The sequence below is a fragment of the Capra hircus genome, chromosome 8, assembly GCF_001704415.2.
Source record: "Capra hircus breed San Clemente chromosome 8, ASM170441v1, whole genome shotgun sequence".
In the NCBI taxonomy this organism is placed as follows: domain Eukaryota; kingdom Metazoa; phylum Chordata; class Mammalia; order Artiodactyla; family Bovidae; genus Capra; species Capra hircus.
The window spans coordinates 44,027,409-44,044,857 of record NC_030815.1 but is presented as its reverse complement, the minus strand read 5'-3'; the positions used below and the strand labels follow the sequence as shown (position 1 = coordinate 44,044,857).

At 40.6% G+C, this 17,449-nt stretch overlaps 1 protein-coding gene across 1 annotated transcript in view; it reads left to right on the top strand.

Moving 5' to 3' along the window:
* The window catches only part of DOCK8 (dedicator of cytokinesis 8), a 235,049-nt gene that overhangs the window by 40,680 nt on the left and 176,920 nt on the right, over positions 1-17,449 (top strand). The window contains exon 2 of the mRNA XM_013965961.2: positions 17,316-17,418. Coding sequence (XP_013821415.2) covers positions 17,316-17,418 — 103 coding nt within the window. The remainder of the gene's footprint in view (positions 1-17,315; positions 17,419-17,449) is intronic.

The following is a 17,449-nucleotide window of genomic DNA, read 5'->3' as shown; positions in this document are numbered from 1 at the left end:
CTAGCATGTTTTCGTTGACTTCTATTTTAATTCCACACCACTGTCAGACTACCTGCTCTATATATGATTTCTCACTTTTGAAATTTGTTAAGATTTGCTTTATGGCCCATTATATGGTCAGTTTTGGTAAACTGTTCACTGTACACAGAAAGGATATGTACTTTGTCACTAGAAGTTGTGTTTTCTATGTAAGTTAATCATATCAAGTTTGTTTATCGTGTTCAAATCCCATATATCCCTAATTTTAAAAAATCTATCACTTACTGAATGAGGTATGTTAAAAATTTTCACTATAATTGAGGATTTGATATTGTTCCTCTTCTGCAGTTCTTGCTATAAACATTTTGAGCCTTTATTATTTTGTATATATATATTTAGAATTGCTATATCTTTCTGATGAATTGATACTTGATCATTTAGGAAATGTCCTCTTTGTAGTTATGTGTCTAGCCCTTAAGTTCTTTTTGTCTGGTGTTGCTATAGTTACAGTCTTCCCTGGGTAGCTCAGTCGGTAAAGAATCTGCCTGCAATGCAGGAGACATTCATTCTATTCCTACGTCGGGAAGATCCCCTGGAGAAGGGAATGGCAACCCACTCCAGTATTCTTGCCTGGGAAATCCCATGGACAGAGGAGCCTGGCTGGCTACAGTTGATGAGGTCATAAAAGAGTCAGCTACAACTTAGCAGTTAAACAACAAGAACAACTACTATAGCTGCACAAGCTTTTTCTTGGCTATTTTTGCATAACTTATTCCTACTACTTTGTAAACAGTTCATCTAGGCATTTACCCAAGAGAAATGTAAGCATATGTCCATATAAAGACTTCCACAGCTTTGTAATAGCCAAAATCTGGAAATAACTCAAATATCCATCAACCAGTGGATAAACAAATTGTGCTATAGTTATGCAAATGAAATATTTCTCTATAATAAAGGGGAAGGAACTATTAATACACACTATAACATAGATGGATCTTAAAATAATTAAGCTATTCTACTTATTTCCCTAGGTCATTTTGAGGAGTAAGTGAGATCATTATACATAAAAGTCTCACTATGTTACAAATCATTACAGTTTTCAATTTCTTTCCTGGTTTTCAGAAATAAGCAAGATGAATCCTAGGTAAAATTCTAAAGTAGATGTCCCTTTTATATTGCTATTCTTTGAAACTGGGTATGATGTCCTGTTCTTTTGTCCTGTTCTTTGACCTGCTTCACCCATTTCTTCCATCCCCACACCCATTGTCAACCACTAATCTGTTTTGTATTCTCTATGAACTTGGTTGTGATGGAGTTTTTGCTTGTTTTAGATCCTGTGGTATTTGTCTTTCTTTCTGAGCTATTTCATCTAGCATAAGGCCTTTGAAGTCTATCCATGTTGTCACAAATGGCAAGATTTCATTCTTTTTTATGGCTGAATAATATTCCTGTGTGTATGTGTATGTGTGTAATTTCGTTAATCATTTATCCATTGATAGAATCTTAGTTGTGTCCGCATCTTGGCTGTTATAAATAATGCTGTGGTGAAAATGGCATTTACTTATCCTTTGGGATTAGTGTTTTCGTTTTCTTTGGATGAATACCCAGAAGTAGAATTGCTGGATCACATAGCACCTCTAGTTTTAACTTTTTAAGGAAACGCCATACTGTTTTCCACAATAGCTGCATGAATTTCCCACTACCAGTGTACACAAGGGTTCCCTTTTCTCCGCATCCTCACCAATGCTTCTTATTTTTGCCTTTTTGATTATAGCCATTCTAATTATTGTGAGGTGCTGTCTCATTGTGGTTGATATGCATTTCCCTGATGATTAAGGATGTTGAACACCTTTTCATGTACCTGTCTTTTTTGGAAAAACATCTATTCAGATCTTCTGTCCGTTTAAAAATCAGATTATTTGTTTTTGTTGTTGTTGAGTTGTTTGAGTTATTTATATATTTTTTAATATTAACCCCTTATCATATATATGATTTGCAAATATTTTCTTCCATTTCTCCCATCAAGTTGCCTTTTCATTTTGTTGATTGTTTCCTTTGTTGTGCAGAAGTTTTTTGGTTTGATGTAGCTCCACTTGTTTATTTTTGCTTTTGTTGCTTTTGCACTTGGAGTCAGATTCAAAAAGCCATCACCAAGACCTATGTCTCAGAGCTTATTACGATGTTTTCTTCAGGAGCTTTATGGTTTCAGGTCCTATGTTCAAGTCTTTACTTGAGTTTAAATCTAAACTCCTACAGTGTTTTTTTTTTTTTTCCTATTTTTTAACCCAGTCTCTTGTTTCCATAGGATCACAACACTACATACATGACTTATTAAAATTCTAATATTAATATTTTAATCATTTTGCAGACTGTGCAAGAACCTTAGAACGTATGAACCCCATTTTGTGTAATTGCTATATATTTTAATTCTATGTGTATTTAAAATTCCATATTATTGTCATTTTGTTTTATTGTATCATTTAGATTTACTCACTTATTTACCCTTCTGATGCATTTCGTTGTTTTCAGCACTTCTGTGCCTCCAGCTGGAACCACTTTCCTTCTGTCTGAAGAACTCTCTTTACTATTTCTTTGAGTATGACTCTGTTGGTAATAAATTCTCTCAGTTTTTGTTTATCTGATGAAGTCTTTATCCTTTATTTAGAAGAATATTTTCACTGGGTAGAAAATTCTATTTTGGTAGTTGTTTTCTTTCAACACCTTAAAGATTGGTTTTGGACTTTACTTTTTCAGTTGATAAGTCAGTTATTAGTCTTATTATTACACTTCAAAGGTAACATGTCTTTTCCCTAAATGTTTTTAAGAGTATTTACAACTTCTGTTTGATTTTCAGCTTTTACTATGATGGTTTAATTTTCTCTGTATTGCTGTGATGGAAGTTTGTAGAGCTTTACAATTCCATGTCTTGGTTATCTTTCTCAACAATATTTCTTTAAATTTTACTTCTGCTCCTGTTATGTCTTTCCTCTTTGAGAACTTAAATTTACCTGTGTTAGATCTGTTTCTTTATATCTCAGCACATTTTTCTGGGGAACACCCCCCTTTTAGCAAACAGTTACAAATAAAAAACACTCAGTATTTACAGGTGTTTTTTTCAGTGACTATACTGCCTCACTAGTAGGTAGTGTTAATACAGGAGAGAAACTAACTTACAAGGTGATATCTGGGGACTAGGGGGAGGGGATCCTTTGGAGAATCACTGAAAACGTTGAGTATCCTTCTTCTTTAGGCTTGCTGCAGGAATCCCCAAACACTAGTCATCTAATAAATATTCTTCTGTATTCAGAGGAATTTTCTGAGTGAAAGGGATGTGGGACTCCCCTGTGAGGAAGACACATAAGTTCCACAACTTGTTAATAGGAGCAGACTTCTCTTTGTAGTCCTGTTTCCACCTGTTGAATCATCTTTGCAGAAGTTGTACATTTATGGCATATCTGTTTATGAGAAGAGGGGGAAAATATGAGAAACTCTAAATCTTGAAATATTTATTTTAAAGCCTCAGAATGATGAACTTCTGATGAATTCATTATTCAAAATGTATGCATTTATATATATGCAAGGATGGAGATAGATGTATACATAGATATAAATAATATATAATATTATTAATAGATATGTAATATAGAATATATCTATCTATATATTATATATGTTATAACATTATATATTATATACATATAAAATTTGTTATAAAAATTAATTTTGTAACCTTTCAAATTTAAAGGTATACTTCACTGAAAGTATCTGAGGATACATCTCAGAAAAAGCCTTAGATCGTTTTTGTAGGGTCAGTTCCGGGAATTTCTCGCTCTGTGCCAGCTTAGTGCTGTCAGACCTTAGCCATGCCCTGAACTGTGATCCAGCTATGTGTTATTTACATCATTTAGAGCTAGTTTTTCTACATACATACAATAAATTTTAAAAGCTTTATTATTGTTTTTATATGATAGTGCCCTAAGCTTATAATTCAGGAAGTTTAGGGAAGGACATTCTTTCACCATTTATTTGGTGTAAATCATTTCCAGTCCTGCAAAATGGCTATTCAGCAAGGTTTAATTATACTCTGTGATTGTGGCTACATCTATATATATGCCACCTACTGATGTCTCTAATTATTATTTATTACCAGCTGTGTACTTTACACTTTGTAGTTGTTGAGTGTTTCATAGTTGTTAGTTACTCAGAGTAACTATGGAGATATCCCACATCCAAGGGCAAAGGAGAAGCCCCACCAATATGGTAGGAGGGGCAAAATTGCATTTAGAATCAAACTCCATACTCGGGAGAGACACTTAGAGGGCTCAAATAGACCCTGTGCCCACCAGAACCCGGAGACTGGGACAGAACTGTGGGCATCTCCTGAGGAGGTACGAGTCAGCAATGGACTGCTGTGGGGGCAGAGGCTCTGGGTGCAGTAGACCTGCAGTAGCCCTCTTGGAGGAGGTCGCCATTAACCCACCACAGAGCCGCCAGAACTTACACAGGACTGAGGAAACAGACACTGTGAGAGCACAAACAGAACCTTGTGTGCACTAGACCCAGGAGAAAGGAGCGGTGACCACACAAGAGACTGACCCAGACTTGTCCGTGAGTGTCTGGGAGTCTCAAGCGGAAGTGTGGATCGGCGGTGCCCTGCTGCAGGGTCGGGGGCACTGAGTGTGGCAGTGCATGATGGGACCTTTTGAAGGAGGTCACCATTATCTTCATTACCTCCACCATAGTTTGGCCTCAGGCAAATAACAAGGAGGGAACACAGCCCCGCCCTTCAACAGAAAATTGGATTAAAGATTTACTGAGCATGGCCCTGCCCATCAGAACAAGACCCAGTTTCTCCCTCAGTCAGTCTCTCCCATCAGGAAGCTTCCGTAAGCCTCTTATCCTTCTCCAACAGAGCGCAGACAGACTAAAAACCACAATCACAGAAAACTAACCAATCTGATCACATGGACCATAGCCTTGTCTAACTCAATGAAACTATGAGCCATGCCTTGTAGGACCACCCAAGATGGATGGGTCATGTTGGAGAGTTCTGGTGGTCCACTGGAGAAGGGAATGGCGAACCACTTCAGTATTCTTACCTTGAGAACCATATGAACAGTACGAAAAGGCAAAAAGATAGGACACTGAAAAATGAACTCCCCAGGTCAGTAGGTGCTCAATATCCTACTGCAGATCAGTAGAGAAATAACTCCAGAAAGAATGAAGGAATGGAGCCAAAGCAAAAACAGCACCCAGTTGTGGATGTGACTGGTGATGGAAATAAAGTCCTATGCTGTAAAGAGTAATATTGCATAGGAACCTGGAATGTTAGGTCCATGAATCGAGGCAGATTGCAAGTAGTCAAACAGGAGATGGCAAGAGTGAACATCGACATTTTAGGAATCAGTGAACTAAAATGGACTGGAATGGGTGAATTTAACTCCAATGACAATTATATCTACTATTGTGGGCAAAAATCCCTTAGAAGAAATGGAGTAGCCGTTATAGTCAACAAAAGAGTTGAAATGCAGTTCTTGGATGCAATCACAAAAATGACAGAATGGTCTCCGTTCATTTCCAAGGCAAACCATTCAATATCACAGTAATCCAAGTCTATGCCCTGAACAGTAATGCTGAAGAAGCTGAAATTGAATGGTTCTATGAAGACCTACAAGACCTTCTAGAACTAACACCCCAAAATATGTCCTTTTTGTTATAGGAGACTGGAAAGCAAAAGTAGGAAGTGAAGAAATACCTGGAGTAACGGGCAAATTTGGCCTTGGAGTACAGAATGAAGCAGGCAAAGGCTAACAGAGTTTTGCCAAGAGAATGCACTGGTCATAGCAAACACCCTCTTCCAACAACATAAGAGAAGACTCTACACATGGACATCACCAGATGGTCAATACCAAAATCAGACTGATTATATTCTTTGCAACCAAAGAGTGTTGCTGCTCTATACAGTCAGCAAAGACAAGAGTGGGAGCTGACTATGGCTCAGATCATGAACTCTTTATTGTCAAATTCAGACTTAAATTGAAGAAAGTAGGGAAAACCACTAGGCCTTGATTCCTAGTGGGAATCAGTTCAGTTCAGTCCAGTCGCTCAGTCATGTCCGACTCTTTGTGACCCCATGAATCAGAGCAAGCCAGGCCTCCCTGTTCATCACCAACTCCCGGAGTTCACTCAGACTCGCGTCCATCGAGTCAGTGATGCCATCCAGCCATCTCATCCTGTGTCTTCCCCTTCTCCTCCTGCCCCCAATCCCTCCCACCATCAGAGTCTTTTCCAGTGAGTCAACTCTTCGCATGAGGTGGCCAAAGCACTGGAGTTTCAGCTTTAGCATCATTCCTTCCAAAGAAATCCCAGGGCTGATCTCCTTCAGAAAGGACTGGTTGGATCTCCTTGCAGTCCAAGGGACTCTCAAGAGTCTTCTCCAACACCACAGTTCAAAAGCATCAATTCTTCAGCGCTCAGCCTTCTTCACAGTCTAACTCTCACATCCATACATGACCACAGGAAAAACCATAGCCTTGACTAGACGGACCTTAGTCGGCAAAGTAATGTCTCTGCTTTTAAATATGCTATCTAGGTTGGTCATAACTTTTCTTCCAAGGAGTAAGCGTCTTTTAATTTCGTGGCTGCAGTCACCATCTGCAGGGATTTTGGAGCCCCCCAAAATAAAGTCTGACACTGTTTCCCCTGTTTCCCCATCTATTTCCCATGAAGTGATGGGACCGGATGCCATGATCTTCATTTTCTGAATGTTGAGCTTTAAGCCAACTTTTTCGCTCTCCTCTTTCACTTTAATCCAGAGGCTTTTTAGTTCCTCTTCACTTTCTACCATAAGTGTGGTGTCATCTGCACATCTGAGGTTATTGGTATTTCTCCCAGCAATCTTCATTCCAGCTTGTGTTTCTTCCAGTCCAAAGTTTCTCATGATGTACTCTGCATAGAAGTTAAATAAGCAGGGTGACAATATACAGCCTTGACGTACTCCATTTCCTATTAGGAACCAGTGTGTTGTTCCATGTCCAGTTTAACTGTTGCTTCCTGACCTGCATACAGATTTCTCAAGAGGCAGGTCAGGTGGTCTGGTATTCCCATCTCTTTCAGAATTTTCCACAGTTTATTGTGATCCACACAGTCAAAGGCTTTGGCTTAGTCAATAAAGCAGAAATAGATGTTTTTCTGGAACTCTCTTTCTTTTTCCATGATCCAGCGGATGTTGGCCATTTGATCTCTGGTTCCTCTGCCTTTTCTAAAACCAGCTTGAACATCAGGAAGTTCATGGTTCATGTATTGCTGAAGCCTGGCTTGGAGAATTTTGAGCATTACTTTACTAGCATGTGAGATGAGTGCAATTGTGTGGTAGTTTGAGCGTTCTTTGGCATTGCCTTTCTTTGGGATTGGAATGAAAACTGACCTTTTCCCATCCTGTGGCCACTGCTGAGTTTTCCAAACTTGCTGGCATATTGAGTGCAGCACTTTCACAGCATCATATTTCAGAATTTGAAATTGCTCCACTGGAATTCCATCAACTCCACTAGCTTTCCTGGTAGTGATGCTTCCTAAGGCCCACTCGACTTCACATTCCAGATGTCTGGCTTGAGGTGAGTGACCACACCATCGTGATTATCCAGGTCATGGAGATCTTTTTTGTACAGTTCCACTGTGTATTCTTGCCACCTCTTCTTTATATCTTCTGCTTCTGTTAGGTCCATACCATTTCTGTTCTTTATCGAGCCCATCTTTGCATTAAATGTTCCCTTGGTATCTCTAATTTTCTTGAAGAGATCTCTAGTCTTTCCCATTCTGTTCTTTTCCTCTATTTCTTTGCATTGATCACTGAGGAAGGCTTTCTTATCTCTCCTTGCTATTCTTTGGAACTCTGCATTCAGATGTTTACATCTTTCCTTTTCTCCTTGGCTTTTCGCTTCTCTTCTTTTCACAGCTATTTGTAAGACTTCCCCAGACAGCCATTTTGCTTTTTTGCATTTCTTTTCCACGGGGATGGTCTTGATCCCTGTCTCCTGTAGAATGTCACGAACCTTATTCCATAGTTCATGAGGCACTCTATCTATCAGATCTAGTCCCTTAAATCAATTTCTCACTTCCACTGTATAATCATAAGGGATTTGATTTAGGTCATACCTGAATGGTCTGGTGGTTTTCCCTACTTTCTTCAATTTGAGTCTGAATTTGGCAGTAAGAAGTTCATGATCTGAGCCACAGTTAGCTCCTGGTCTTGTTTTTGTTGACTGTATAGAGCTTCTCCATCTTTGGCTGCAAAGAATATGATTAATCTGATTTTGGTGTTGACCATCTGGTGATGTCCATGTGTAGAGCCTTCTCTTGTGTTGTTGGAAGAGGGTGTTTGCTATGACCAGTGCATTCTCTTGGCGAAACTCTGTTAGTCTTTGCCCTGCTTCATTCCGCATTCCATGGCCAGATTTGCCTGTACTCCAGTGTTTCTTGACTTCCTACTTTTGCACTCCAGTCCCCTATAATGAAAAGGACCTCTTTTTTGGGTGTTAGTTCTAAAAGGTCTTGTAGGTCTTCATAGAACCGTTTAACTTCAGCTTCTTCAGCGTTACTGGTTGGGGCATAGACTTGTATTACCGTGATATTGAATGGTTTGCCTTGGAAACGAACAGAGATCATTCTGTCATTTTTGCTATTGCATCCAAGTACTGCATTTCGGACTCTTTTGTTAACCATGATGGCTACTCTATTTCTTCTGAGGGATTCCTGCGCGCAGTAGTAGATAAAATTGTCATCTGAGTTAAGTTCACCCATTCCAGTCCATTTTAGTTCACTGATTCCTAGAATGTCAACGTTCACCCTTGCCATCTCTTGTTTGACCACTTCCAATTTGCCTTGATTCATGGACCTGACATTCCAGGTTCCTATGCAGTAAGTATTGCTCTTTACAGCATCAGACCTTGCTTCTATCACCAGTCACATCCACAGCTGGGTATTGTTTTTGCTTTGGCTCCATCCCTTCATTCTTTCTGGAGTTATTTCTCCACTCTTCTCTGGTAGCATATTGGGCACCTACTGACCTGGGGAGTTGGTCTTTCAGTATCCTATCATTTTGCCTTTTCATACTGTTCATGGGGTTCTCAAGGCAAGAATGCTGAAGTGGTTTGCCATTCCCTTCTCCAGTGGACCACATTCTGTCAGACCTCTCCACCATGACCCACCCATCTTGGGTTGCCCCACGGGCATGGCTTAGTTTCATTGAGTTAGACAAGCCTGTGGTCCTAGTGTGATTAGATTGCCTAGTTTTCTGTGAGTATGGTTTCAGTGTGTCTGCCCTCTGATGCCCTCTTGCAACACCTACCATCTTACTTGGGTTTCTCTTACCTTGGGTGAGGGACCTAAATCAAGTCCCTTATGACTGTACAGTGGAAGTAACAAATAGATTCAAGGGATTAGATCTGACAGAGTGCCTGAAGAACTATGGACAGAGGTTCATGACATTGTACAGGAGGCAGGGATCAAGACTATCCCCCCAAAAAAAGGAATGCAAAAAGGCAAAAGGGTTGTCTGAAGAGGCCTTAACAAACAGCTATGAAAAGAAGAGAAGCTAAAGGCAAAGGAGAAAAGGAAAGATAATTCCATTTGAATGCAGAGTTCCAAAGAATAGCAAGGAGAGATAAGAAAGCCTTCCTCAGTGATCAATGCAAAGAAATAGAGGAAAACAATATAATGGGAAAGACTAGAGATCTCGTCAAGAAAATTAGAGATACCAGGGGAACTTTTCATGCAAAGATGGGAACAATGAAGGACAGAAATGGTATGGACCTAACAGAAGCAGAAGATAGTAAGAAGAGGTGGCAAGAATATATAGACAAACTATACAAAAAAGATCTTCATGACCCAGATAATCACAATGGTATGATCACTCACCTAGAGCCAGACATCCTGGAATGGAAAGTCAAATGGGCCTTAGGAAGCATCACTACCAGGAAAGCTAGTGGAGGTGATGGAATTCCAGTTGAACTATTTCAAATCCTAAAAGATGATGCTGTGAAAGTGGTGCACTCAATATGCCAGCAAATTTGGAAAACTCAGTAGTGGCCACCACAGGTCTGGAAAAGCCACAGGACTGTCCTTTGGACAGTCAGTTTTCATTCCGATGCGAAAGAATGTTCAAACTACCTCACAACTGCACTCGTCTCATATTCTAGCAAACTAATGCTCAAAATTCTCCAAGCCAGGCTTCAGCAATACGTGAACTGTGAACTTCCAGATTTCAAGCTGGATTTAGAAAAGACAGAGGAACCAGAGATCAAGTTGCGAACATCCGTTGGATCATGAAAAAAGCAAGAGTTCCAGAAAAACATCTATTTCTGCTTTATTGACTATGCCAAAGCCTTTGACTATGTGGATCACAACAAACTATGGAAAATTCTTAAAGAGATAGGAATACCAGACTACCTGTCCTGCCTCCTGATGAATCTGTATGTAGGTCAGAAAGCAACAGTTAAAACTGGATATGGAACAACAGACTGTTTCCAAATAGGGAAAGTAATATGTCAAGGCTGTATATTGTCACCCTCCTTATTTAACTTATATGCAGAGTACATCATGCAAAATGCCAGACTGGATGAAGCACAAGCTGGAATCAGGATTGCTGGGAGAAATATCAGTAACCTCAGATATGCAGATGGCACCACCCTATGGCAGAAAGTGAAGAACTAAAGAGCCTCTTGATGAAAGTGAAAGAGGAGAGTGAAAAAGTTGGCTTAAAGCTCAACATTCAGAAAACGAAGATCATGGTATCTGGTCCCATCACCTCATGGGAAATAGATGGGGAAACAGTAGAAACAGTGACAGACTTTATCTTTTTGGGCTCCAAAACCCCTGCAGATGGTGACTGCAGCCATGAAATTAAAAGACGCTTACTCCTTGGAAGAAAAGTTATGACCAACCTAAACAGCATATTGAAAAGCAGAGACATTACTTTGCCAAGAAAGTTCCATCTAGTCAAAGCTATTTTTTTTCCAGTAGTCACGCATGGATGTGAGAGTTGGAGTATAAAGAAAGCTGAGACTGAAGAATTGATGCTTTTGAACTGTGGTGTTGGAGAAGACTCTTGAGAGTCCTTTGGACAGCAAGGAGATCCAACCAGTCCATCCTAAGGGAAATCAGTCCTGAATATTCATTGCAAGGACTGATGCTGAAGCTGAAACTCCAGTACTTAGGCCACCTGATGTGAAGAACTGACTCATTGGGAAAGACCCTGATGCTGGGAGGGATTGGGGGCAGGAGGAGAAAGGGACGACAGATGATGAGATGGCAGGATGGCATCACCGACTCAATGGGCATGAGTTTGAGTAAACTCCGGGAGTTGGTGATGGACAGGGAGGCCTAGCGTGCTGCAGTCCATGGGGTCGCAAAGAGTTGGACAAGACTGAGCGACTGAACTGAACTGAGCTGAACTGAAGAGTAACTATATGTAAACTCAGAGTAAATTATATGTTTGTTTTTCTTTATTCCAGTCCTTTCACTGTTGTTTAAAACATGTCAGATTCAGGAAAATCCTAAACCTCTTTAAATACTTATAGACAAGGTTGTGTTTTTTTTCATCAGTTATAAAAATCCTTCCAACCATTTTGGCTGCTGGCCGTACAGGCATAGAGTGAAAGAATTTTCCTTTTGGTATGAAAGCCAGAGAGAAGCCTCCTGGAGCTGTTCAGTTTCCTAGCACAGCTGCTGATGTAGATGACAGTGCTCATTGTTCCGCTTGGAAAGTCTTAGGCATCTTTGCCAGTTAGAGCTGGAAAGGTGCCCAGGAGATCATATAGCCCAGCCCCTTCATTTTCCATGTAATGAAACAAAGACCCAGCTTGGTTAACTGATGTACTTAAATACAGAACAGCTGGCAAATGGCAAAGCTCAGACCAAGTCACTGAGTTCAGACTCTTTCTTTACTCTTCTAGCTATGCCTCTTGTTAAGAAAAATAGGGTAACCCAGTGGTTAAAATACTTGAAGTAGGAGTATAGAAACCTAATGTCATGAAATGTTAAAAAATGTTAAAAATGCTTGAAATGCATTGTTTTTTTCCCCCATCAGTCCTGTTCCTACTGACTTCTTTTTTTTCTTCAAAATATGGTCCCAAAGTTTCCTTTTCCTGGAACAGGAAGCATTCCTAAGTATTCCAAGGCTGAATTAGTAACTCTCTTCTTTGCTCGCAAAGCACTGTGCACATTGCTGCACAATATGCTTATCATATTGTATTATAATTATTCAGTTATCCATCTGCCCTCCTCCCTCCCATCTACTGGACTTCCAGGAGCAGCAACGGTATCTTCTTGGACTTCACTCCCTAGTACTTGACAGAGAGTCTGGCACTGTGGATACCCTCAGTGTTTTATGAATTAATGAATTAACCAGCCACTCTCTCATAGGCTTGCACATCAGTGAATCTTAGGCTTTCTGGCACATAAAAATCATCTGAAGTTCCTGATTAAAAGTTTATCTTTCCAGGCCACACCAGGAGACATGCTGCTTCAGGACTGGGGTGGGGGTCTAAGAGTCTGAGAATAAAAACACACGGCTTTGCTACCCACTCGATTTCACCATTCTGACCCTAGAGCAGTGGTGTTGACTGATATTTGTGCAAATAGAGAAGATAATATTTATAAAACAGTTCAAGTTATTAGAAGAAAGGTATCTTAGCTCATCAAGGAAATATGATATAAATCTAGCATCCTAAAAATTATCTTAGACATACTGAATTTGATCTGAGTCTCAAATGCAGAGGAATAAAACCCACACACAATACCTGGATGGACACCATACCTGTATGAGCTCTTTCCTTGGTTGGGTTATCTGATTTTTTGTTCCATATTAATAAACATAATAGCTAATGTTTACGTACTCTTTTAAAAAAACCCAGTAGTGCATCTAAGCCTGCATGGCACTTTATATGTACATACTCTTTTTTTTTAATGATGACCTGAAGCAACTTTACAGGAGAAAAAGCTGAATTGGGGTAGTTATTAAACTCCTTTTATATAACTACGAAAAAGTTTTCTGAACATTGTGGGATATTTATTTATACACATGTTTTTGAATATTTGTATTCAGTTCCTCATGTTACTTTTTACTTGTACCTTATTTCTTTATGCACATTTCTATACAAATATTTAAATGGTCAAATAACATTTCATGTATTTTATCCTGTTACGTAGTCAGTGTTCACCCTAATGTTCTCCCCAATAATGTTGGTTATTTTCGATTATTTGCTATCATATACAGAGTTCTTATGCTCATTTTTGTTCAAATTGTAGTTTTGTATGAAGTCCAGGGAGTATGTTCCCCAGGTGAGATGGGTTAGATGAAAGAGTAACAAGTTCTAGAGCTCTTGTCTCCTATTGCAGTATTATCTTCCAGAGACACTGAACCAATACAGAACCCACAGGGGTTTTCCCATAGCTTGACCAACATATATTATTACCCCAGCTTATTTTTGCTAGCTTAAATGTGCATAGGGCACGACTGAGCGACTTCACTTTCAGTTTTCATTTTCATGCATTGGAGAAGGAAATGGCAACCCACTCCAGTGTTCTTGCCTGAAGAATCCCAGGGATGGGGGAGCCTGGTAGGCTGCCGTCTATGGGGTCGCACAGAGTCGGACATGGCTGAAGTGACTTAGCAGCAGCAGCAGCAAGGCCTCTCCAGAACTATTTTATTTGGAAGTTCTTTAAGTGAACAAGAAGCAGTTCCTTTCTGTGTGGGAAAGTTCACTGTTATAATTTTCAGGACAAACAGTTCATCTCCTTATTTGACAGTTTTGAAGGGACAGGTTTAATTGCCTTTTGTAGAGACAGGAAATAAGATTGGGGCAGGCTTGATGTGTCAGGGAACAAGATCCGTTGTATAGCTCTGATGTGGAGGATTGCAACAGGAACACCAGCTGTTTATGTAGGGTCGGGGAGCAAGCACGTTGTGATGGCATGATGAAAAAATTATTGGGCTTTTGTTGGACAAAATGAAAGCAAGAACCTGTCCCTCCCACCATTGTATAATTCTCTCACGATGCCACTTTCTTTCATGAACGTTTTCAGATATCCAGGTAGACCTCTCTGGTCTATGACAGGAAGGACTTCAGAATGGCCAGAAAACTAAAACTCATTATTTGAGAAGCCTTGTGGGGGAGGACCTGGAAGCAGAAGTCACAGGGTCAGTTTGTCAGTCTTATGTGTGAAAAGTCAACTCAGTCACGGAAAAGGACCTTTGCGTAGTTCTCTCCACCCTTCGTGACTATGGTCACCTTCTGAAATAAGCAAATAAGTGATTGCTCTACTGGTTTGGGTCCCTGTGCGAAAAACAAGATGCAGTGTTGTTTGTGAAAGATGGGCCTTTTGTTTTGGATAATAGTCTAGCCTCTTGATTTTTTTTTTAGAAATTGGTGACTGTTGAATTTGTAATGAAAATCAGCCTGTTGAGCACTGTAGATTAAAATCTGAAAGTATTCCTCCATTATAGGTTATCATGCTAAATTCTTGGCTTCATTCACTCTTGTCTCTGTAGAACACTCACTCACTCTCTCTCTCTCTCTCTCTCTCTCTCTCTCACACACACACACACACACACACACTTGTATCTGTTATCCCTCATCTTTATTTGGAAATTATTCAGATACCACACAATTCACACATTTAACATGTATGAGTCACTTGTTTTCAGTATATTCACAGAGTTGACCATCCATCACCACAATTAATTTTAGAACATTTTCATCACCCCTAAAAGAAACCCCATTCCCAATAGCAGTCACTCCCCATTTGTCTTCAATCGTCCCAGCCCTAGGCACTCATCTGCTTTCTGTCTCTATAGATTTGCTTATTCTGGACTTTTCATATAAGAAGTTATACTGTATGTGGTCTTTTGGTTTAGCTTCTTTGACTGAATGTAATGTTTTCAAGGTTCATCCATATCATGGTATATATCAGTACTTTTTTTGTTGCTGAATAATATTCCATGTATGATATACCACATTTTGTCTTTCCATTCATCATTCAGGATTCTGGGAAGGAGAGAGAATTGTCTTGTATTGGGTTACACGTCCATCCCTTTGATTGGTAGTTGTACCTGTACAACATGAGGGTGTCAACCCTGAAAGGAAATTGAGGCACTCTTGGGTTGGGAAAATGGACGCCACAGGTGAGATCAAGACAACTTTTCTGCCTCTCTAGATGCACCACATTGCTGAGATTAGGACCCAAGCAGATCATGTTGGAAACCTCATCATGGAGGAAAGTTAATAACTATGTCCTTAGTATACTTTATAATAGAGAAAATATAATAAGATTTTTAAAATAATATTTAAATATTTTAAGTTATAATTTTTAAAGTGTAGATATCTCTATGTTGGACGTATCAGTTCAGTTCAGTTCAGTTCAGTCGCTCAGTCGTGTCCGACTCTTTGCGACCCCATGAATCGCAGCACGCCAGGCCTCCCTGTCCATCACCAGCTCTCGGAGTTCACTCAGATTCATGTCCATCGAATCAGTGATGCCATCTAGCCATCTCATCCTCTGTTGTCCCCTTCTCCTCCTGCCCCCAATCCCTCCCACCATCAGAGTCTTTTCCAATGAGTCAACTCTTCACATGAGATGGCCGAAGTACTGGAGTTTCAGCTTTAGCATCATTCCTTCCAAAGAAATCCCAGGGCTGCTCTCCTTTAGAATGGACTGGTTGGATCTCCTTGCAGTCCAAGGGACTCTCAAGAGTCTTCTCCAACACCACAGTTCAAAAGCATCAATTCTTCAGTGCTCAGCTTTCTTCACAATCCAACTGTCACATCCATACATGACCACTGGAAAAACCATAGCCTTGACTAGACGGACCTTAGTCGGCAAAGTCATGTCTCTGCTTTTGAATATGCTATCTAGGTTGGTCATAACTTCTCTTCCAAGGAGTAAGTGCCTTTATTTCAAATACAGGGTTTCATTTGGTCCTCAATAATGTTAGTTTCTAGTTATTCTTCTAGTGGCCTCATTGTGGTTTAAATACACTTTTGTGAACTAGCGTTAGAATCCAGCCACCAAAGACTGACAATGAGAAAATGAGTTCCAGGTTACAAATGACTAATGAATGAACGCTTTGACTTTTCCCACACAAAAGTCAAGTTGCTCAGAACTTCCCTAGTGATTAAGAATCTGCCTTGCAATGAAGCGAACACAGGTTTGATCTCTGATCCAGGAACTAAGATCCCAAAATGCCCAGGGGTCAACTAAGCTGCAAAGAGAAATACCACATATACAACGAAGATGCCTCATGCTGCAACCAAGACCTGACACAGACAAGTACATATTCGTAAAAAGAAGAAAATAATTTCTTTAGTCTGATAATAGTAATAATACTAATAATAAAAGCCAACCTGCTCATTGTCTGGGATATTGCTGGTCAGTGCCACCCACCAGCAGGTGTGGATGTGGAGCGGGACTCTTCCTGTGCCCCTTCTGCCTGCAGGGATGTTGTCTGAGGGCTCAGCAGGGTCACTTCCACTGACTTGAAGGATCACTCACTTGGAGCAGTTTGGAACAATTACAGCACTTTCAATTCCAGGTAGCACCTAAGGTGCCTGTGGAGAGGTAGAGGTGTCCATAAAGCAGTTCTCTGGCATTTTCCATGATAGCAAGCAGCAACCGGAAGTGCTCCACCGCTGAAAGGAGAGTGACTGGTTCAAAATGGCGACTCTGGCCTTAAAGGACTGTCGTCAGAGGCCAGATGTCCTCGCTCGGAAACTGTGCCTCTGAATGGGCTGGGAAGAAGGAGCCAAGCGCCCTGGGTCTTTTGTTTGGGCTCCAAACTTTTCCTCCTTGTGCTGTCATCCTTCAGTGCGCGCCTGCATGCTGAGTCGCTTCAGCCATGTCCCACTCTTGGCGACTCTTTGGGCTGTAGCCTGCCAGGCTCCTCTGTCCATGGGATTCTCCAGGCAAGAATACTGGAGTGGGTTGCCATGTCCTTCTCCAGGGGATCTTCCCAACCCAGGGATCCAACCGGGGCCTCTTAAATCTCCCACACTGGCAGGCAGGTTCTGTACCACTAGTGCGCCTGAGAAGCCATCATCCTTCCAGTATTGGGCAAGTGCCCTGTCTGCAGGCCTCCTCGCTTCTGCGAACTTCTCAAGGGAGTATATGATCACCCTAAAGCCCTAGTGTCCACTCAGAGCCCACTGAGGGCATTTTAGTAAGTTCTGCCAGTCACCCAGCTCAGGAATCAGTTTTCTAACGTGATATCAGAGATTGTATCTATAATTGCTGTGATGCTTTAAAGTAACCACTTCATTTAGATTTTTCTGTTTTAACCCAAGGTATTCTTCTGCGGAAATAAGGAAACAGTTTACCCTCCCACCAAACCTTGGCCAGTACCATCGACAAAGCATAAGTACCTCTGGCTTCCCCTCTCTTCAGCTAGTAAGTATGAGTTACAGGTTTGCTTAGAGAC